Raw genomic sequence first — 23,715 nt, 5'->3', positions numbered from 1 at the left:
TCCATCATGTTTCGGGGGTCCACGCGTCGCTGCCTCTGTGGGAACACATAAATGATGCATCCCGCCGGCCGGCCGTTCGAAAATGGACGCCTGGATTGACTGATGTGACAGGAGACGGATGGGTGTCAATGAAAGGCGCCATCCGGTAGCTTTAGCCATCCAGGCGTGATAGATCAGCTGTGCCCTCGTCTGAGACTGGAAGTGGGAGGTGGGCTGAGGAGATTCCAACACTGAACAGTAGCATCCTCTCCCTTTCTGCTTCCCTCCAGATGAGAGTGAGAGAGTGAGAGTGAGAGTGAGAGTGAGAGTGAGAGTGAGAGAGTGAGAGTGAGAGTGAGAGTGAGAGTGAGAGTGAGAGAGAGAGAGAGAGAGAGAGAGAGAGAGAGAGAGAGAGAGAGAGAGAGAGAGAGAGAGAGAGAGAGAGAGAGAGAGAGAGAGAGAGAGAGAGAGAGAGAGAGAGAGAGAGAGAGAGAGAGAGAACAACAGTGTAGAGCTTATGGTGGTTTAAGCACTCCTTCCCAGATAAATCACACAGGCTAGGATCCATGCCATTTCAAATCAATAGAGACGCTTTTGATATCTACTGTGTCAAAGCCACGGGTCCAGCCTTTGAGTGTCCTGTGATGCTGCGCTCTGCCACCAGGGGGAGACTGTAATTGACTGTGAGTCTCGTGCCAAACCACTGGAGAACGGGATCGTACAGGCACCCTGCTGTTCCATCTATGCAGGCTGTGGGCTCTTGTTTGTGGATAGGCTGGTCTGGTTGTCCCCCTACCTTCTGGAAGTCTCAGGCTTATTCAGAGTTCCATATTAGCTACTGTTTGACTCTTTGACCATCCCTTGGAATTGGATTGCTGGATCGGATTTTCTGAACGTGTGCACTTTAAGCTCCCTGCTAGTTCTTGGACAAGAACTGAACAGTTGTAATTCCCCTATCGATCACTGTCCAATTCCTCCAGCTTAAGATCACACATTGAAAATTATGGGGCTGAAACGGATGCTGAGGATTCATTTAGGGCAGTCGATTCTCTGATTGCAGTAGATTACAGGTGAAACGAGCCCCAGATGAGTCAATTAGAGAAATGGATTCACTGATCGATTCCTTTTATTGAGCCATAGTGATTTTTCCTGGCTGGCACGCGCTACTGAGCTCAGATTACAGAGAGAATCACCAGTGTTTTATCTTCTAAAGATTGGATTTGGCTCCAGTGACTCGATGGATAAAGAGTGAGCTGATGGCAAATGGACTGAGGTCTAGACAGTGTTTGCACTCGTGTGTGTGTGTGTGTGTGTGTGTGTGTGCGCGCATGTGTGGGCAGGCGGGCGGCAATGAGCGTTCAAGCTGTTTTTTTGGCTTTGGTTTCAGTTAATTAGAGGGAAAATAATCTCCACTTGTTTTTGTTTTGCTTGATTTTTCATACTCTTTTGTTTCCCATACTCCCCCTCTCCCACAAGCTATTTAGTTGCCTCTGTCCTCCAGCGATGCCTGTGTCTCGTTCCCTCCCTCTTCCCCTCTGTCTGCCTCTCCCTCCTTCCTCCGCACACCTTCAGTCGCTCTCCTCAGGCACAGAGCTATTTTCTCTCCGCCTCTCCCCTTCTCATCTCCTCAGCTGACACCACTAGTTAATCTTCCTCTTCTCTCCTTTCTCTTCTTGTCTTTGCAGGGAACATCAGATCCTCAGTGCGTTGTCTGGGACTATGGCAACCCGTAAGTCATCTTTTATTCTGTGTCGGTCCTGTGTGTGTGTGTGTGTGTGCGTGCGTGTGCATGCATGACTTGTTTTCTTCATTTCATTAATGCACCGAACTGGGTTTAATAAGGTTCCGAGGCCCTGCTTTGCAAACATCAGACAAGACACAAGAAGCCGTGTGTGCTCCTTGTCCTGGAGCACGTACCGCACTCCAGCTGCTTCTCTGTATTGGGCGCACTCCTGCCCTGTTGGTTCACACACACACACACACACACACGCATACACACACACACATACACACACACACCACACTAGTTTTGAGAAAGACATTCATGGTTGGAAATTGAAATAGGAATATTGGATATTGAAATACCTGTTGGCGTTGGATTTCAACACATCTTGACACCAGCTCGTTTATCTTCGTATTTTGCGTAGCAACAGGACTGTGAGAAGAAAAGATAAGTTATCTGTCCAATCCATGCCTGCTTCTTTGAAAACACTTCCCTGCAAAGTCAATTAACTGGCCGGCAGATTAAGACTGCAATAAAATTAGACTCCTCATCAGCAGAGAGACGAGAGCCAACATGGAATTTTAAGCAGAGAGATTTCCGTCGCGCTACTGAACATGGGGCTGAATATGGAATTCACCCAAACTACACACACTGTGCTCTCAGATTCCCTCCCTCTCTTTTTCTCTCTCGCACTCACTCTCTCATACATTTCCTTCTTTCCCTTTTCTCTTTCTCTCTCGTTTTCCATCCCTCTCCCCTCTCTCTCTCTCTCTCTCTCTCTCTCTCATATTCCCTCTCTCTCACATACTTGGTCCTCTCTCTCTATATATATATCTCTATGTCTCTCTCTCGTATGCCCTCTCTCTGCCTCTGCAGCAAGGATCATAGTGGTATAAGGATAGAACATGTTGTGCAAAGCTGCCATTTCTGTTTGTTGAAGGCTCTCACCTCTCTCAATCCTGCAGTCAGTCTGACAAAGCTGCAGGCCTTGAGGTAGACAGAAGGAGGAGAAAGGGAGGGAGGCTGAGAGGGGAGGAAGAGGGAGAGAGGGAGAGTGGGAGGGATGGGAGGGAGGAGGAGGGGGGAGGGAGGGAGGGGAGGGGGGGGGGGGGGGGAGGAGGAGGAGGAAGGAGGGGGAGGGTGAGTGGGGGGAATCCCAAAGCAGAAACATAGCTCACATCCGTTTTATTTATTCCTTCTCCAAAAGAGTATCCATCGCTTTGCATAATCACACACACATTCTCCTCTGGCGCCCACACACACGTATAGACATCCACACAGTGAGAGCTGGAGAGTTTGAGTGTGTGTGTTTGTCCTGTCACTCCCAATCACATACACTTTGATGTGGATTAAGGCCTACACTAGTACACAAATCTGCCAGCTTAATGCCGACCCCTCGTGTGTGCGTTTCCAAAGCTACGGTGCCGTGTCTATCACTCTAAATCTGTTTGTGGTTTTTGTAAACCCCCCCCCCCCCATATTTGGAGCCTGGGCTCTCAGCAAGCTAAGTTGGCCCACAGTTTGTGTTCACAGTTCATGTGTGTGTGTGTGTGTGTGTAATTTATTTATTTAGCCCTAACAGGCCCATATGTGCCTGCCATCTGTCCCTCTTAAATCTCAATGCTCTCCCTCTCACTGTCTCACTGCCCACAGTATGAGTGTGTGGTCGTACTGACACCTGTACTGTAGTCCAGGACAACCTTCTGTCAATGTCCTGAAAGTCCCACATTCCACTAGTCCTATTGTCCATAGTTCTAATGTCCCACATTCCACTAGTCCTATTGTCCACTAGTCCTGAAAGTCCCACATTCCACTAGTCCTATTGTCCACTAGTCCTGAAAGTCCCACATTCCACTAGTCCTATTGTCCACTAGTCCTGAAAGTCCCACATTCCACTAGTCCTATTGTCCACTAGTCCTGAAAGTCCCACATTCCACTAGTCCTATAGTCCATAGTTCTAAAGTCCCACATTCCACTAGTCCTATAGTCTATAGTTCTAAAGTCTCACATTCCACTAGTCCTATAGTCCATAGTTCTAAAGTCCCACATTCCACTAGTCCTATAGTCCATAGTTCTAAAGTCCCACATTCCACTAGTCCTATAGTCTATAGTTCTAAAGTCTCACATTCCACTAGTCCTATAGTCCATAGTTCTAAAGTCCCACATTCCACTAGTCCTATAGTCCACTAGTCCTGAAAGTCCCACATTCCACTAGTCCTATTGTCCACTAGTCCTGAAAGTCCCACATTCCACTAGTCCTATTGTCCACTAGTCCTGAAAGTCCCACATTCCACTAGTCCTATAGTCTATAGTTCTAAAGTCTCACATTCCACTAGTCCTATAGTCTATAGTTCTAAAGTCCCACATTCCACTAGTCCTATAGTCCATAGTTCTAAAGTCTCACATTCCACTAGTCCTATAGTCCATAGTTCTAAAGTCTCACATTCCACTAGTCCTATAGTCTATAGTTCTAAAGTCTCACATTCCACTAGTCCTATAGTCCATAGTTCTAAAGTCCCACATTCCACTAGTCCTATAGTCCATAGTTCTAAAGTCTCACATTCCACTAGTCCTATAGTCCATAGTTCTAAAGTCCCACATTCCACTAGTCCTATAGTCCATAGTTCTAAAGTCTCACATTCCACTAGTCCTATAGTCCATAGTTCTAAAGTCCCAAATTCCACTAGTCCTATAGTCCATAGTTCTAAAGTCTCATAGTCCACTAGTCCCATAATCCACTAGGGAATTCGTTCTATAGTCCCATTGTGCTATAATCCACCAGCCTCATGGGTCATAATGCCATAGTCCCATGTTTTTGGGGTAACAAAGGGGTACATTTGCCGTCAGTAAAAGAGCTGTATTTTGGGCTGGAGAGTGGCTTCACCTGGGTCTCCTCCCTCCATCGCTGCTCTGGGGGAAATGGACATGGATGTTCTGTCTCCCTCGTCTGTGTGGACTCTTGACCTTGCCTCCAGCACATTCCACTAACCAGAACACTGACCAGCCCTGGACCCCCCTCTGCTGGGTCACACACACACAGACACTCGCAAGCACACACACACAATTACACACACACTTTGGCTGTGCAGAACCACATCCCATTAGATGATGTATGGTGTAATCCATTCTACCAGATATACAGATACATACATTAACGCAAATGACACACTTTTGAGCGGGGCACTGAACAGGAAAAAAAACACTCTTCATTCTGTAATCTACTTGCTGGCTACTGGCTTTGCCAATCTGCCTCTGTGGAAACACCCAGATCAGGAAAATCTTAGCTAATGGAAAAGCATTAGCTGAATGAGTCCCGGCGTTAGCTACATATAGAACTCTGATCTGAACGAGACAGCTTTGGAAAAGATGGATTGAGCGTAACGATTAGCTATGGATTCCAGCGGAGGATGGAGGGATGGAATCAGTCCTGTGGAAGAGGAAAGAAAGGATGGAAGAGGAGAGCGGTTCTGATTTGACCCCGTCTGACTGAACAGCGAACAATTATCTCGAAAAAACACAGAGATTCATCCATCTGTTTATAAACTGGAGCGTCATGGTTCCTTTGTTGCCACCAACTACCCTAGCAACTACGAAGCGTGATAATCTTCATTCTGATCATAAGGTCAATGCTCAATGGTGTTTTTTGCTGGACTTGAACATGTCAGGTTTTTCTGGGCATTGTCAGCCAACTACAAGGAAATTGACAATAATGATAATAATGATTATTATTCTGATGTGATCATGTTTTCCCTCTGGCATGAAAATGGAGCTAAGCTCAGAATAGATTTGTCAGAATAGGTTGTTTACCTCTAAACATATTTGCTGAGTTTAAGACTCATCGCTTTTCAAGCTTTCAAGAGAGGCATTCAGATAACGCACAACAGCTGTACATTTGTTTGTGTGTGTGCGTTTTGTAAATGTGCGTGCGTTTTGTAAATGTGTGTGTGAGTGAGAATAAGCTTCGTCACACCTCTATATTTAGCCCATGATTTGGCATATCTGAAACGGAAACACACATCCACTTCATCCTCGTCCTCATCCTGCACTTCCTCCTGTTTCACCTCTCGTCCCCGTCACGCCCGGCCCGGGGAGGAGGGAGGGATGAGAGAGGAGGAGGGGTGAGGGGTTGAGAGAGGAGGAGGGGTGAGGGGATGAGAGAGGAGGAGGGAGGGATGAAAGAGGAGAAGGGGTGAAGGGATGAGAGAGGAGGAGGGAAGGATGAAAGAGGAGGAGGGGTGAGGGGATGAGAGAGGAGAAGGGGTGAGGGGATGAGAGAGGAGGAGGGAAGGATGAAAGAGGAGGAGGGGTGAGGGGATGAGAGAGGAGGAGGGTGGGATGAGAGAGGAGGAGGGAGGGATGAGAGAGGAGGAGGGGTGAGGGGGATGAGGGCTGCTCTACTTTCCCATCTGACAGAAGGGATCAGAGAGTGGCCGCTCCCTCTGTCACACCGCGGTCCAGCCGGTGTGGGAGTAGTCTTTAGCTTAGCTCCGCTAACGCCACACACACAAACGCTCCATAATCAAATGTTGGCTTTAGCTTAGCAGCAGACGCTGCCGTTTAGGAGGAACGCTCCGCGTTAGCTTAGGTGCGCTAACTCGCCAAGACTTCAGGAGATCCAGCAAGGCTTCCCGGACGCGACGTGGCTTCCCCACCCGGCCACCTCCCGGATCAGAGCAGAGAGACTGGAACTGAGGGGTCTTCTGTCCCTGGATCTAACATCTCGCTATGGACTGGTGCGAATTCAGACTTAGAGTTTTGGGGTAGGTTTCTCATGACCTGCAGGGCTGTCTGGGCATGAGCCTGCCAGGGGAGAAGTGCCCCTCTGTCGGGTGTGTTGGGTAGAAGGACTTTGCTGGCGTTGTGAGTTGAGAGCGGGGTTAGGTGAGGTGTGCTGGCTGGCTGTACAGAGCCTGTCAGGGGGCTGTAGTCAGGTTAGCCAGGGTGTAGGGTCTGGATCGGACTTCTTTGTCGCTCCGTTGCCGGACGCGTCGGCCCACGACTGGGGTGAGTACCGGCTCTATAGTCTCTGTGTGTGCTTCCACGGGGGGTGTGTGTTTTTAGGGTTAGGAGGGTTGGGGTGAATGTCTTTGACGACGCTGTTTAGTCCATATATTCCCATTGATGGGTGCAATAGGGAATAGTTTTGAAGAAAAAAACCCTAACCCGGCAGACCTCGCCGGCGGCGTTCCCTCACGGCCTCACCTGCTGGCAGGTCTCATGTTACGGGGAGGCGCCGGCTTATCCTCCTGATCCGCGGGCGGCTGGATGTATGTTACCCAGGGAGTGAGCGTGGAGCTGGGCTGGATGCAGGTTACCCTGGGTGTGAGCGTGGAGCTGGGCTGGATGTAGGTTACCCTGGGTGTGAGCGTGGAGCTGGACTGGATGTAGGTTACCCTGGGTGTGAGCGTGGAGCTGGGCTGGATGTAGGTTACCCTGGGTGTGAGCGTGGAGCTGGACTGGATGTAGGTTACCCTGGGTGTGAGCGTGGAGCTGGGCTGGATGTAGGTTACCCTGGGTGTGAGCGTGGAGCTGGGCTGGATGTAGGTTACCCAGGGTGTGAGCGTGGAGCTGGGCTGGATGTAGGTTACCCAGGGTGTGAGCGTGGAGCTGGGCTGGATGTAGGTTACCCTGGGTGTGAGCGTGGAGCTGGGCTGGATGTAGGTTACCCTGGGTGTGAGCGTGGAGCTGGGCTGGATGCAGGTTACCCTGGGTGTGAGCGTGGAGCTGGGCTGGATGTAGGTTACCCAGGCAGTGAGCGTGGAGCTGGGCTGGATGTATGTTACATCCAGCCCTGTGTGGATTACGCAACCGGACCGTTCAGGGTAGGCTGCGGACGTCCGACGTGTTTTCTGTACCGGGTGTTTTGTGCTATCGCTCTCGGATGTTAATGAGTGTTTCTGTCTGAGATGGGAGCCTGTGTGTGTGTGTGTGTGTGTGGGGGGGGGGGGGGTGTGTGCGTGCGTGTGTGTGTGTGTGTGTGTGTGTGCCCTCCGAGGCAGTGCACCAGGAAGTAAGGTAATCCCTCCTAAAGAGGCTTACTCATTAGCTGCCGTCAGAGTGGGAACACAGGTCAACGACCAAGTGGCATCCAGAGCACGGGAGCGACGAGATAGAGAGAGGGAGCGACGGAACAAGATGCACGCGGCCAAGGATACCATAGCCATGAGACGGAGGTCGCAGCTTCGACAGGAGAGTCGCGCGGAGCAAACACACACACACACGCGAAGCACCCACAGCTCTTAGAGAACACATCCCTCTGTGTGTGTGTGTGTGCGTGCGTGCGTGCGAGGAGCGTCTCTCGTTCGCTAGATAATATTGCGTGCTCGGCCCAGAGTGGCGCCAGTCGATGTGTGTCATGTGAAGATTTGCGCCTGTGACTTATCTCCATGCCCAGTGTCGACTCATCCTGCCCCAGACAGATGCTGGGCCACCTCCAGTAGTTCCCCTCCGCCGGCCCGCCGCAGCATGGCTGTCCTCTCTACACCCGCGCTCGGCTCTGCAGACACCAGCTATGTAGCATGTTCATGTAGCATGGGAGTCAGGTGGCTGAGCGGTTAGAGAATCGGGCTAGTAACCAGAAGGTCGCTGGTTCGATTCCCGGCCATGCCACATGACGTTGTGTCCTTGGGCAAGGCACTTCACCCTACTTGCCTCGGGGGAATGTCCCTGTACTTACTGTAAGTCGCTCTGGATAAGAGCGTCTGCTAAATGACTAAATGTAAATGTTCACAAGTCTGAGACCCTCGCTCGTGTTCCCCTCAGGGCAGATGGTTATTATTTGGCGTAATGACATTTTTAAGCTCGGACAAATAGATGAGACTCTTCCGGCCCTCGAGGAGATTCCCGACGACTCGCGTGAATCGGCCACTTAAACACGTCAAACATGATTGCGTGTCGTGGCCACACGAAATAGCCTCGCCTCGTGTGAGTTGTTTATCCCCCAGATCGGCGTGTTTATTTGTCTGCGTTCAGTAGTAGCGTCTCGACTGGCTGAACGGGCGTGTCGTGCGGTGCTGTTTTTTGGTGGCTGTTCTTATTTTGTTCTCCGCCGCTCAAAAGACGACGGGTGCTTGGCAGATCTTAACGCGGACGAGTGAGCAGGTCATGAGATCGGTTCCCTTGAAGCCCTGCCAAGCCTCTGTTGTGGGCTCAAGGCCCTCGTGTCGGTCGACGGCGCTGGCCTCCGCTCACTTTGTCCGGGCCCACCTGTGTCTCTGTTCACCTCCCAGCGACCTCCTTATCCTCCCCATCTCCTCTCCGCCTCCCGTCCTCTCCTCTCGTTCAGGGAACATCTGACCACCCTATCGACCCGCTCTTTCTCTTCTCAGTCGATCGACCGTGCCCCTTCTCGCTTTTCCCGCTTCCGACTGAATGTCCCTCCTTTAGTTAGCCTCTAGCCTCCTCCACCCTTACCCCCATTCTAATCCCTTCTTCATTCATCCCCCGGCCCTGGTTTGACCCCTCATCTTCCCCACCTCCTCAACGCCCGTTGTTCACTTTCTTTGTTTTATTCTTTTCTCCCCCCCGAAGTGCTTAATCCTGCCTAGCAGCTTCAACCCTTACACCACTTACATCGTTTCCTGGATTGAACGGTCATGGCAAGATGCCATTGGTGCAGCGCTGTAGGTCTTTGTGTATACTGTCAGGTGCTTCTCTCTGTACGGGCCATGAATCTGGTTCTGTACCCCCCCCCCCCCCCCCCCCCTCCTTCTCTTTCTGGGCCGGTTGTGACCCTGAGGCCAGATCGATGTCCCCGTCATGCCGGGTTATCAAGATGTGATCAAGAAGACATCCATGTGTTGTGTTGACTGCACGTTCCCTGTCACACCACACTTGATTCGCACCTCTTTTTTTTTTTTACCCGACAGAATGAGTCATACTGTATGTTATCATGACTTGTATTTAGAATGCAAGGGCTCCTTCTGTTCTTCAACGGGGATACGTGAAACACACACAGTGTGTTGTTCATGGAGTAATTTGAGTCTATTCTAATCTTGGAGGGGGGAAAACAAAAATATGTTTTGTCATTTCAATCTCTGCTCAATCCAGAGAGGTCAAGAGTCTGAGAAAGATTTACTTGTCAGCTACAGTAATAATAATAATAAAGAAAAGATAATCCAAGCTCTATTCATGACTGAAAACAGCATGGATCAGAAGTGACCTTTAATTCCTTGGTTACAGAGACAGTGCAGAAGTCCATAAACAGTAAGCTGTTCTTACTTGCCGCTCACACACTGCAGATGGGCGTCATCAGTCAAATGTAGCTTAACTGGTGGTTGAAACCAAACGGGGGGAGGGTGAAGTGTTTGTTTAATCCAACCCCCCACCCTCCCCTTGCAGACCGCTCCTCTGAGACACCCTGCCAGACAGACACAGAAATCTGGTTTAAAACTATCTCCCTCACCAAAACAAGACAGTCCACAGTGTGTGTGTCTGGGTGTGTGGGGGGGTGGGGAGGAGGAGTGCATGTGTGTTAAATGTATGCATGAGCGTGAATGTGGGTTAACATGGTATGACCCAACAAGACAAGACCCCCCCCCCATCTGTCAGGACAGTCCACCATCACTAATACATGAACACTCTAGTCCATATGGTTTCAGAAAGCTTTTACGAGTGGACAACCAACCGAAACAAGGCAATGAATAAAAACAATTAATGCACATAGGGCTAAATAATAATGGCATTTATAACATTTATATAAAAATCTCAGCTACTCTGCTAAACTCCCACCCAAGGACTCCTCCTATCTGTGTTTTCTAGTTCGCTGGTCCTCACGCGCACCTTTAGATGAAGCAAGGACAGAGATTACTCATTCCTGCCACATTCAAAACACAGCCAGACAGCAAAAACCTAGCGCTGTTAGCATTGACAGGTCACTCTTGTGAGCATGCTGTCTGTAACAGCAGATATGGAAGTGGATCTTACCTGATTAACTCTGCGCGGCTAATGAGTTATTGTGACAGCTGAAATGAGTGGGTATTGTCGTGTTGTTGTATCATCTGGGATGTTAACTTCCTCAGAACATGACCATGAATGAGCTCCCTCAGAACACACACTGTAGGCATAATACTGTGTTCACACTCGCGCGAATGAAGCAAATTTTTGCTTGGCGTTCACAGGGATAACACAACCAAGCCCAAAATCCCTAGTCCATATCAGACATGTTTTGAAAAATCTGGACCTTCCAGATGTGGTGAAGATAGCATCAGAGAACCAGGATACACATCGCTGACAATGTCATATTATTAAATTATAAACAGCTGCAACATTGTACTAAATGCCCGCGAACCAAACTTGGTTCCAAAAACAAATCTGGAAAATCTTCATTAGTTATTATTTTTTTATCAAATGTTTTTATCTGTGATTGATCTGGAGTTGGGTGTTGTCTGTTTACGCTTCTAACTTTATTTATTCCATTTGAATATTTTTAGAAGTCTTATTGTGTACCTGTTTATTGGCCTTTTTTGGTCTGTCCGTCTATTTCGCACTTTTTATTATCTCAATCTATCTCTCTCTCACACACACACACACAGACACACACACATACATGCACACACACACGCAAGCTGCTATCTGTCAGGCTACCTAGTGAGAAGGGAATTTATCAGTGATTTGCGTTCTTGTGTCTCATCTTTGAAGTGTCACTTGCCAGATGAAGGTCAATAAGAGATTGCACTCACATTGCATTAGAAGCATCCTGCAAGAACAGGGAGGGATGAGATGATGACAGCATCAAGACAGAAGTAGGTGTGTGGGTGTGCGTTGGTGCCTGGGTAGTGAGTATGTGTGCCTGTGTCAATTGCGTGTTGTTTCCGAAATAGGTCACTGTAAAATGTACAGTATACGATCAGAGTATGAACTACTTTATGTTTTCCTTGGTTTCTGTTACATTCCCTGTCACTCTAAAATGACTGGTTGTCAGTCAGAAGGGGACTTGCATTGTGATTGGCTGAGAGAAGTGTCACTCAGGTCTACTAAAGGTGTTTTATGTCTAAGAAGCAGAAATTGTACCCTTTCTAGTTAGCATGCTACGGTGGAACATTCAAGCCTGATTTTTGTTCTGTGGAACATATGTGGACCAATAGGGTGACGCAGATCCAAAGCTCCAAGGTTAATTGGTTTAATTTAGCCATTCAATGCCACCATCGATTAGCCCCAGCATCCCACTTTTCATTGGAGCGTTTAGAGAGCATTACAGTGGGGAGGAGTACAGAGAGAGAGAGACTGAATGGCAGAGAGAGAGAGAGAGAGAGAGAGAGAGAGAGAGGGGTAATGGCAGAGAGACTGAATGGCAGAGAGAGATAAAGAGGTAATGGCAGAGAGAGAGAGAGAGACTGAATGGCAGAGAGAGAGAGAGAGAGAGAGAGAGAGAGACTGAATGGCAGAGAGAGATAAAGAGGTAATGGCAGAGAGAGAGAGAGAGAGAGAGACTGAATGGCAGAGAGAGATAGAGAGGTAATGGCATAGGACAGAGAGAGAACAAATCTTTCTGCAATTCTACCATTGCTTTGGCGGTATAATCATTAGTTATTTTATGCCAATAAAGTTAATTTAATTACATTCAGAGAGAGAGAGAGAGTGAGAGAGAGAGAAAGTATTTTCCTGCGTGTAATGGGTCACCATCATAAGACCTGGTCGCTCCATCAATGAACCTTTTGAAGAAAGGTTGGGTGAATGAGAGGAAAAAATTTGAAGCGCTTTGAGGAACATTTGGGTAGAAAACATGCTACATTGTGTAGTCTGTTGATCATTGTTTAGCTGAGCATCCAACAGAGATGAATGGAGATGTTTGGAGGACATGAGGACAGGAGGATGAGGGGGAGCAGAGAGGAGGACTGGAGGACAGGAGGATGAGGGGGAGCAGAGAGGAGGACAGGAGGACAGGAAGAGGAGGGGGAGCAGAGAGAAGGACAGGAGGATGAGGTGGAGCAGAGATGAGGAGAGGAGGACAGGAGGATGAGGGGGAGCAGAGAGGAGGACATGAGGACAGGAGGATGAGGGGGAGCAGAGAGGAGGACATGAGGACAGGAAGAGGAGGGGGAGCAGAGAGAAGGACAGGAGGATGAGGTGGAGCAGAGATGAGGAGAGGAGGAGGAGGGGGAGCAGAGAGGAGGACATGAGGACAGGAGGACGAGGTGGAGCAGAGAGGAGGACAGGAGGAGGAGGGGGGACATAGAGGTGTTTGGTGCCCATAGAGAAGTGTGGCTGTCAGCAGGCCCATAGAAGTAAATGGAACATGGGTGCTGACTAAATATCAGATCACTTCTGTCTGCCTCTCTCCCTCTCTCTCTCTTTACTGCTATGTCTCTTTTTGTGTTTCCAGTTACCCTGACTCCCTCTCCTCATCTAAATCTCCCTCTCTCCCCCTCCTTCCAGCCCTTTCCCTCTCTCCCTCTCTGCTCCCATCTCCCTCTCTGCTCCCATCTCCCTCTCTCTCTCTCTCTCTCTCTCTCTCTCTCTCCCTCTCTCTCTCTCCCTTGTTCTCTCTCTCTCTCCCCCTCTCTCTCTCCCTTGTTCTCTCTCTCTCTCTCTCTCTCTCTCTCTCTCTCTCTCTCTCCCTTGTTCTCTCCCCCTCCCTCTGACAACTCCAAACAGTTAGCAGCCATAGGTCTATGTGTGCGTTCATCCGTATGACATTGTCTCTGTGTGTGTGTGTGTCTCTCTCTCACTCTGCCCTTCTTTTCCCCCACCTCAAGGGAAACTGGAGCGGAGAGCTGGGACACGAAGGGCTGCCAGACCGTTCCCTCCACGTCCGTCCACGCCAAATGCCTCTGCAGCCGGATCTCCACCTACGCCGTGCTAGCCCAGCAAGCTAAAGACCCGGTGAGTCCCACGTCCCTACTCTTCGCTATGGCACCGGGGCTAACGAGCTTTTGCTAACCCGATGACCAACACGCTAATGGATTTAGACGTTCACACTGCTGAGCTTTGAGAGGGTACCGAGCCATGGAGAATATCTTGTTGGTTAAATTGTTTTTGAGCTGTAGGCTGGTGAGACAGTCCATACTTGACGAGAGAATATGGCTGCATGGGTTAGAGGTGACCCACATAAATATTTTGGGAGGCATTCATGAACCTTGATGGAGCGCTAGCTAGACTATGTTTATTTTGGCTGCAGTCTCATGGAGTTTGTAGTTCTTATGGAAAGTGCTGGGGGGAGCGGATGGGCACCAGTTGTCTTATTACTCGGTATAGGGAGAGTTTTGTTTCGCTGAAGAGGAGGGGAGAGAGTACACAACACACTGGCTAATTAGCGGAGAACTGTTGAGTTGCCATGGAGATGGAACATACAGGGAGAGTTTGGAGGCGTTACATTGTGGGGGGAAAGCTTAGCTTGTGTCCTTGTGTGGCGAACAAATAAAAAGTGTTTAAATGTCTTAGCGGGGCTTTCGCGAGGAAACGTTTGGATATTTCATTTAGAATAGTCAGTTAGTTAAAGAGACTATAAATAGAGAGTGGTAGCGTCGTTGTGACGTGTGAACAGCAGGCTTCTGGCTGTTTAGGATAATGCATGTTCCCATTGTTTTATTGATCACTCTGTTATGTTGGACTAATGGACATTGAAGGACCTAGCAGTTTAACTTTGCCAAGTCCTGTGACCTGGCCCCCTGGCCCCCTGGTCCCCTGGTCCCCTGGCCCCCTGGCCCCCTGGTCCCCTGGTCCCCTGGCCCCCTGGCCCCCTGGTCCCCTGGCCCCCTGGCCCCCTGGCCCCCTGGTCCCCTGGTCCCCTGGCCCCCTGGCCCCCTGGTCCCCTGGTCCCCTGGTCCCCTGGCCCCCTGGTCCCCTGGTCCCCTGGCCCCCTGGCCCCCTGGTCCCCTGGCCCTGGCCCCCTGGTCCCCTGGCCCCCTGGTCCCCTGGTCCCCTGGCCCCCTGGTCTCCTGGCCCCCTGGCCCTGGTCCCCTGGTCCCCTGGTCCCCTGGCCCTGGTCCCCTGGCCCTTGTCCCCTGGCCCCCTGGTCCCCTGGCCCTGGTCCCTTGTCCCCTGGCCCCCTGGGCTCCTCGCCCTTTCCCCTCCTCTTTAAACGTCTTCCCTTTTCCTCTATGATCGTTTCACTTCCTCTCCTCTTCTCTCCGTGTCTTTCCTCGGCTAACCATCTCTTTGTAACATTGTTTGTTGCGCTCTCTGTCTCTCTCACGCCGTTCCCTTCTACTGCAGACACTGCTCACTATCAGGAAACCGTTGGTTAGCTTCATGTTTGTTTTTCTGTTTGTTGTTTGTTATTTGTTTGTCTGACAACCATTAGAGTGATTGCTGCAGCGGTCTTATGGGCGCTTTGTTAGGCCGCAGCTTACCTTGCACTTATAGGGAGGGAGGGAGGGAGGGACTTACACAACACAACACAAATGTAGCCAACATTTTCTCTCTGTCCATCTCTCTATCTCTCTCTCTTTCTTTGCTAATCACTACAAATGTTTCCGATGTGTTTTTCACACCATCCCCATAGGTACGGTGTGTGTGTCCCACACAAGCGCTACTGTGTGATGTACGATGCACAAGCCCACTTTGAGCCATTAACAAGCTGCATAATGCATGTGCTAAAGTTCCCTGGTACAGCTACTGGAGGGGGGGCACTGTCCTCTCAGTCTCCTGTCCTCTCAGTCTCCTGTCCTCTCAGTCTCCAGTCCTCTCAGTCTCCTGTCCCCTCAGTCTCCAGTCCTCTCAGTCTCCTGTCCTCTCAGTCTCCTGTCCTCTCAGTCTCCTGTCCTCTCAGTCTCCTGTCCTCTCATTCTCCTGTCCTCTCAGTCTCCTGTCCTCTCAGTCTCCTGTCCTCTCAGTCTCCAGTCCTCTCAGTCTCCTGTCCCCTCAGTCTCCTGTCCTCTCAGTCTCCTGTCCTCTCAGTCTCCAGTCCTCTCAGTCTCCTGTCCCCTCAGTCTCCTGTCCTCTCAGTCTCCAGTCCTCTCAGTCTCCTGTCCTCTCAGTCTCCTGTCCTCTCAGTCTCCTGTCCTCTCATTCTCCTGTCCTCTCAGTCTCCTGTCCTCTCAGTCTCCTGCCGTCTCAGTCTCCTGTCCTCTCAGTCTCCAGTCCTCTCAGTCTCCTGTCCTCTCAGTCTCCTGTCCTCTCAGTCTCCTGTCCTCTCAGTCTCCTGTCCTGTCAGTCTCCTGTCCTCTCATTCTCCTGTCCTCTGTCTCCAGTCCTCTCAGTCTCCTGTCCTCTCAGTCTCCTGTCCTCTCAGTCTCCTGTCCTCTCATTCTCCTGTCCTCTCAGTCTCCAGTCCTCTCAGTCTCCAGTACTCTCAGTCTCCTGTCCCCTCAGTCTCCTGTCCCCTCAGTCTCCTGTCCTCTCAGTCTCCTGTCCCCTCAGTCTCCTGTCCCCTCAGTCTCCTGTCCTCTCAGTCTCCAGTACTCTCAGTCTCCTGTCCTCTCATTCTCCTGTCCTCTCAGTCTCCAGTCCTCTCAGTCTCCAGTACTCTCAGTCTCCTGTCCCCTCAGTCTCCTGTCCCCTCAGTCTCCTGTCCTCTCAGTCTCCTGTCCTCTCAGTCTCCTGTCCTCTCAGTCTCCAGTCCTCTCAGTCTCCTGTCCCCTCAGTCTCCTGTCCTCTCAGTCTCCAGTCCTCTCAGTCTCCTGTCCTCTCAGTCTCCTGTCCTCTCAGTCTCCTGTCCTCTCATTCTCCTGTCCTCTCAGTCTCCTGTCCTCTCAGTCTCCTGCCGTCTCAGTCTCCTGTCCTCTCAGTCTCCAGTCCTCTCAGTCTCCTGTCCTCTCAGTCTCCTGTCCTCTCAGTCTCCTGTCCTCTCAGTCTCCTGTCCTGTCAGTCTCCTGTCCTCTCATTCTCCTGTCCTCTGTCTCCAGTCCTCTCAGTCTCCTGTCCTCTCAGTCTCCTGTCCTCTCAGTCTCCTGTCCTCTCATTCTCCTGTCCTCTCAGTCTCCAGTCCTCTCAGTCTCCAGTACTCTCAGTCTCCTGTCCCCTCAGTCTCCTGTCCCCTCAGTCTCCTGTCCTCTCAGTCTCCTGTCCCCTCAGTCTCCTGTCCCCTCAGTCTCCTGTCCTCTCAGTCTCCAGTACTCTCAGTCTCCTGTCCTCTCATTCTCCTGTCCTCTCAGTCTCCAGTCCTCTCAGTCTCCAGTACTCTCAGTCTCCTGTCCCCTCAGTCTCCTGTCCCCTCAGTCTCCTGTCCCCTCAGTCTCCTGTCCTCTCAGTCTCCAGTACTCTCAGTCTCCTGTCCTCGTGGGCATGCGGTCAGGCTGCCCCCCTCCCCCCCCCCGCAGGGAGGGATCACGGTCCAGGATATATGTGGACAACTCATCAGATAACTCTCACTGGGATGTAAAGCAAAGCAAAAGGTCAATAAAAGATGCTGAAAATAAAATGTTATTGTATTTTTCCATTTTGTTTTTTATTTTTGACGTTTGGTTTTGTCGTCTTATTTGACCAGATAACAGCAAGGTCTTTAACCTTGGAGGGGTTTTTAAATGACTTTTTTCATCAGAAATTTGATGTAAAAAAAACTATGAATACATTTAAAATGATTTTTTGGCATATTCAATCTCGTAAGTTAAGGAGGTTAAACCAGCATCATACTTTGGCCGTATGTGAAGCCCTCAATAACATGCTGCAAACAGGGCTAGACAAATACAATGTGATCATTCCAGTTCAATGGAAGATACCATCCCCAGTAGCAAACGTCAATGATGGCTTTGACCTTCACACTGGATCGGTCAATTCAACACCTCCTAGCTCCACCGTGTTCCCTGTGGATCGGCCCTGACCCGTCATGTTCCACAGCGTGTGGACACTGAAAGTGAGTAGCCAGCGTTGACGTGTGAAGTGTGGCATAAGTCACCAGACGTGCTTTACTGGGGCCCATTAAACCATTAGCCTAGCTCTGAGGCCTGGGAGGTGTAGGTCAGCATCAGGGATGAGGCAACGTGGCGAGAGCTGCTTTTTCTCTCTTTTCTTTCTCTCTCTCTCTCTCTCTCTCTCTCTCTCTCTCTCTCTCTCTCTCTCTCTCTCTCTCTCTCTTTCTCTCTCTTTCTCTTTTTTTACTCTCTAGTTTAAAAAATGTTCTCTCCCTCTCTTTTCTCTGCCCTTTCTCTCTCTCTGCCCTTTCTCTCTCTTTTTTTCTCTCTCTCTCTCTCTGTCCTTACTCTCTTTTTCTCTCTCACTCTCTCTCTGTCTCAGACTGAGGTCAGAGACAGAGAAAGTCTTATGACATTGTTGTGAGTGATACATGTTTTACCTACTACATGCAAGGAGACAAAAAACACTCAGTAAAATATAGTATATTTACATTTACATTTCATCCATACAATCACAGTATTGACACGGCATACATACGTATGTTTGGCCAACACGCACTAACGCAGAGGGCATGGAGACCGTATGTGAGTCATTTGGAGGATAGTCCAGCCCCCACACGACTACGTAAGCAATCTCTGTCAGGTCTGTGTGTGTCTTGGAGCAGAGCATCTTCTCAGCTCTCGCAGCTTATCCTGGGCCACAGGGCCGGGCAGGGCAGGGGAGGGGAGGGGAGGATTAACCCCCATGTTTGATAGAAAGGGGAGGGAGGGTGGGACGGAGGGACGGAGGGATTTAGAGTTACTGCTGCTATTATAGGTCGTTTACAGTGGGGCGAGGGATAGCTGGCTAATCCTGTTTACTCCCCACTGCTGAGGAAGGGGCTGTGTGTGTGTGTGTGTGTGTGTGTGTGTGTCTCGGTGTGTCTGTCTGTGTGTCTGTCTGTGTGTGTGTGTGTGTGTCTCTTTGTGTCTGTCTGTGTGTGTGCTTGAAGTGTCCAGAGAGACCCTTAGTATTGAATCCAGACCAGATGTTTTTGCTTTGAAGAGAGATAGAGAAGGAGTCTGTTCAGGCATATACTGGGGGCCTACAAGCCCCACAATCCTCTTAGACGCATTGCCTTCCTGAGACTATGGGGAGACTATATTGGCACTGAACTTTAAAGCTACGTATGTGCGTGCGTGTTTGTGTTTCAGATGCAATACTCTGGCCTCTAGATTCTGTCAATACTGACTTCAGGACATCCGGTCAGCACACACACATAGCGGTAGAGCTGGATGGAGATGGACAGACTCAGACGAGAAGGAAGAGAGAAGACATGAAGGAGAAAAACAGACATGAAAGAGAGGAGGACCAGCCAGGAGATGAACGACAACACACAGGAAGCTTCACCAAACGAGAGAGAGAGAGAGACACAGAGAGAGAGACACAGAGAGAGAGAGAGACACAGAGAGACACAGAGAGACACACAGAGAGAGAGAGAGAGAAAGAGAGAGAGAGAGACACACACACACGCAGGCCTGTTCAGTGTGTGTGTGCTACTGTAACACTGTCATGAAGCCCAGGACGGATTAACAGACAATACAGATCCCCTGATACTGTTGGCATGCACACACATTGTGAAAGCTTACCCTGGAGGGCCGACATGTCTTGCATGTTAAGAGTCTCTCTGGCAGGCTGAAGGACAAACCCCCACCACCCCCTCTAGGGAGTGTGTGTGTGTGTTTAGACTTATGTCACCCCGAGCAGTTGTTTGTGTGTGTGAGCGCGCCCGTCCTTCAATACTTATCACAGGACAGACACACACACACACAGGTGAACAGGCACTGTCAACCTTAGCATTAACGTGGTTCTAACATGTTTCCTTCTCTGTGTATATAGTTGTCTATCATTTACTCTGTCCTGTCCCAATACCGTACCACTGACTCACATCAATATGTAAATGAAGGATGCAAATACTATTCAGTGTAGTCCTTTCAGACTGGTCCTATCCTGTACTGTGCTGTAGTACACTCAGATGAAGCAGGATCAACAATAATACACTGCTTATTCATACCTGCTGGATGACTGAGGTGGCTTTAGCTGAAGAAGGTGGAGGACGTCTGTTAGAGGCTGTACAGCCGTGGCCAAAAGTATTGGGAGCGACATACATTTTGTGTTTGCAAAGCTTGCTGGGCCTTGGCATAAAATGACTGCTAACATAATTTCAGTAAGTCATATCGTCAGCACAGGGGAAAGTGTGAACTAGTTCTAGTCAGGTGAAATAACTGTATCATTCTGATTGGATTTTAAGAGCAGGTTGATTGCTGTAAAAGAGGGGACTATTTGCATATTTTGAAAATGTTCGCCCCAAGAAAACTGAAATGTGCCTGATTTTATTCCAGTATTCTATAGAAACATGTTAAAACATTTTCCTCAAATACTGAACCAGCAAACTTTGCTAAAACACAACATTTGGCATTGCCAAAACATATGGTCACAACTGTAGAAGGTGGAGGAGGTCTGTTAGAGGCTGTAGAAGGTGGAGGTCTGTTAGAGGCTGTAGAAGGTGGATGAGGTCTGTTAGGGGCTGTAGAAGATGGAGGTCTGTTAGAGGCTGTAGAAGATGGAGGTCTGTTAGAGGCTGTAGAAGGTGGAGGTCTGTTAGGGGCTGTAGAAGGTGGATGAGGTCTGTTAGGGGCTGTAGAAGGTGGAGGTCTGTTAGAGGCTGTAGAAGATGGAGGTCTGTTAGAGGCTGTAGAAGGTGGAGGTCTGTTAGAGGCTGTAGAAGATGGAGGTCTGTTAGAGGCTGTAGAAGATGGAGGTCTGTTAGAGGCTGTAGAAGATGGAGGTATGTTAGAGGCTGTAGAAGATGGAGGTCTGTTAGAGGCTGTAGAAGGTGGAGGTCTGTTAGAGGCTGTAGAAGATGGAGGTCTGTTAGAGGCTGTAGAAGATGGAGGTCTGTTAGAGGCTGTAGAAGATGGAGGTCTGTTAGAGGCTGTAGAATATGGAGGTCTGTTAGAGGCTGTAGAAGATGGAGGTCTGTTAGAGGCTGTGGTTTGTCGGGAGAGGCTGTAGCAGGAGTGTAAAGGGGAGGTGTCCCGGGGGGATGAACATAAGGCTGGGGGCCGCAAGGCTGAGCTGCTGGCTGGATGAAGGAGATACGGGTGGTGAAGGACACTTCGACACAAACACTCACGCAAGCCCTCAGGTGGGGCGTGTGGGCTGGCAATACTACAAGGAAATGATTACATCACCGTTTTACTCTTCTAGAGACAAAGAGTTTGCCGGAAAGGCAAAAGGGGATATTTATATGTAGGAGACAGGAAGAGAAAGATTGACTTGCAGAGATGTGTGTGTGTGCCATAAGACAGGATAAGTAGGTTAAACTTCATAGCCTGAAAATAGCTGCATTCTCCACTGAGAATAGGCCAAGACTCACACTGTAATCTGTAAGCACGCACACACGCACAGACTGTATACATAAGTTGTACGGTACACCATCAGCCTGAGGCGACATTGTCTCCCATGGATCTGCCTTAAAGATACTGTACATAGCAAGTGTTTGAGTGTGTGTGTGATGACTAGCTGAGGTCATCGACATTTTGACCTTGACTGAAATATCATCCTCAAACAGAATTACTTTCTCATACCGTTTCCTTTTCATTTCATCTTGTTCCCCCCTTCCTTCTCTCCCTCTGGTGAACTTTGTGCTCTCTATATAGAAGATGGGTTAGTGAGGACCTTTGTCTGCTTCTGTCTCCCTGACTTTCACTTGTGAATAGGTTTGATTGGACTTAACTTTGGCAGTATTGGTTCTGCAGTATTGGTTTTGAGGGGTTTGAAATAGTTGCTGCCTCGAATCAAAGATAGACTGTACCTCCTCTGATAGGTCAGAGAAGATGCAATGCTCAAAGGGAGGTTTGGACTCAGTTCTGGGCCAGTTCTTTTTCTCTATCTGTCTGTCTGTGTTTCACTCTGTTTCGCACACACACACACACACCCAACTTGTTCTTTTCCTCAGTCATGACAGGTGTGTGCGTGTGGTTGTGAGGGTTTGAGGGTTGTGTCCAGGTGTGTGTGTGTTCAGGTGTGTGTGTGTATGTACAGTGATAGGTGTGGCTGAGGCAGGTCAGCGCAGTCTCCACAGGGGGTAAATGGGGGAGAAAGAGTGTGTGACTGAGGGCTTAAAAGGCGGCCGAACCTTCAGCCTGTTCTGGACACCGCGGGGGGTCCTCCTCATAATGGCTCTGTTCCTGCACGACGGGCCAGTTCCAATCCACCTCTTAGGACTCGCCCTTCCCTTTGTTTGGCTCTAAAAATGACCGGATGGATACAGTTTTCAGAGTATATGGTTTGTCTTGTAAATATAGCATGCCCAGTTGAACCCCTTTAGCCCGGCAGTCGGATCTGCGCTGTTGTTTACGAAGCAGACCCTGAGGTGTTAAAAGCAGGCGCCGCTTTGGCATGAAAAGACTTGTTCTTTAGACACGTAGTTTGTCTCGAGAGCTCAAACGCGTGTTTTAGAGGGCAAACGGCAGATATCGTCGTCTTGGTTGCCTGGATACGGAGTGTATGGGATTGGAGGCCATCTCTAACTAAACATGGTGTCATTTTCTTAAGCAGCTGTGTGGGTCACACCGAGATGGGATTGCCTCCAGGTTAGGGTCAGGGTGGCAGGAAAACAGCCCTGGCGAAATAGTCGAGGCGCTGTAGACCTAAGTTTCATAATTGGTGGTCAATAGACTTATTTAAAACAGATTGTCACTCCACCCTGTAGGGCTTGTGTCTTAAAGATGGGGAGAGAGAGAGGAAGGGAGGAGAGAGGGAGGGAAGTGATGTAGATGTGTGTGGGTTGCTCTATATTACTGAGGTATGAGAGGTCATCTGGCTGTCCTCATTCACCTGTCTGACCAGTTTCTCTTTCTCTCTCTCTTCCTCTGTCTCGCTTTCTGTCTCCCTCTCTCTGTCTCTTTTCCTCTCTCTGTCCTCTCTGTCTCTGTCCATCTCTCTCCTCTCTGTCCTCTCTTCTTGTTCTCTCTCTCTCTGTCTCTCCCTCCCTCCCTCCCTCCCTCCCTCCCCTCCCTCCCTCCCTCCCTCCCCTCCCTCCCTCCCTCCTCCCTCCCTCCTCCTCCCTCCCTCCCTCCCTCCTCCCTCCCTCCCTCCCTCCCTCCTCCCTCCCTCCTCCGGCTCCTCCCTCCTCCAGGACATGGGTCCATCCAGCATGCCCTCCGTGCCCCTCATGGTGGGCTGTGGGGTCTCCTGTACCGCCCTGCTCATCTTGCTGCTCATCTACGCTGCCTTCTGGAGGTGAGGGACACACACCCCCCCCCCCTCCATCCGTGCCAACCACACACGCACTTCATAGCCTTCCTTGGCGTGTCCAGGTCTGGTGGTGTGTGAAGAGCCAGCGTCACGGAGCTCCACACCAGATTAAGAGCCTGTCCGAGGAGGGGAGACCAGCCTGTTCTGGCTGGACAGCGGTGCGACCCCCGCCAAACCTCCAATTAAGCCTAATGGAGAATTAACTGGGAAGGATTAACTGGGCCTGTGTGTGGATCTGGGAGAGAGAGAGACTGGCAGGAGCGGTGCTAGTTAGTTAGTTAGCTTAGCCTCACACTGGCAGGAGATGTGCTAATTATCTTAGCCTCACACTGGCAGTAGAGGTGCTAGTTAGCTTAGCCTCACACTGGCAGGAGAGAAGCTAGTTAGCTTAGCCTCACACTGCCAGGAGAGGTGTTAGTTAGCTTATCCTCACACTGCCAGGAGAGGTGTTAGTTAGCTTAGCCTCACACTGGCAGGAGAGGTGCTAGTTAGCTTAGCCTCACACTGGAAGGAGAGGTGCTAGTTACCTTAGCCTCACACAGACAGCGAGGGCCGATCGTGGTGAAGGATAGCGGATAGGATTGCTCACCTCGGTTCTTCTCGTTTATTCTGGTTTCCGTGTTTCCCTCCGCGCCCCTCGAAGGTATATCCGCTCGGAGAGGTCGATCATCCTGGTGAATTTCTGTCTCTCCATCCTGGCCTCCAACATGTTGAATTCTGGTGGGACAATCCCAAAACGCTGAGCAAGGTGAGTGAAGGACAGATACACACACTGACACTGACACCGAACACTCCTTCGTTCCTTCTCATTCTCCCACTCTCCCTCTATCTTTTAACATCATCATCTTAACTCGCACCACCTTCTCTCCCCTCCACTCCCCTACCCTCTCTCTCTCTCTCTCTCTCTTTCTCTTCCCTCCCTCCCCCCTCCCTCCCTCCCTCCCTCCTCCAGGGCCTGTGTACGGTGACTGCTGCCTTCC

General features: G+C 50.0%; 1 protein-coding gene across 1 annotated transcript in view; it reads left to right on the top strand.

Moving 5' to 3' along the window:
- The window catches only part of adgrb2 (adhesion G protein-coupled receptor B2), a 114,023-nt gene that overhangs the window by 61,465 nt on the left and 28,843 nt on the right, over window positions 1-23,715 (top strand). Inside the window, 6 exon segments of the mRNA XM_067256320.1 lie at window positions 1,665-1,708; window positions 13,399-13,525; window positions 22,617-22,720; window positions 23,379-23,448; window positions 23,450-23,471; window positions 23,677-23,708. Of these exon segments, the coding sequence (XP_067112421.1) occupies window positions 1,665-1,708; window positions 13,399-13,525; window positions 22,617-22,720; window positions 23,379-23,448; window positions 23,450-23,471; window positions 23,677-23,708 (399 nt within the window).

This window comes from Osmerus mordax, chromosome 18 (assembly GCF_038355195.1).
Source record: "Osmerus mordax isolate fOsmMor3 chromosome 18, fOsmMor3.pri, whole genome shotgun sequence".
Taxonomy (NCBI): domain Eukaryota; kingdom Metazoa; phylum Chordata; class Actinopteri; order Osmeriformes; family Osmeridae; genus Osmerus; species Osmerus mordax.
This window is presented reverse-complemented; position numbering and strand designations above follow the sequence as displayed.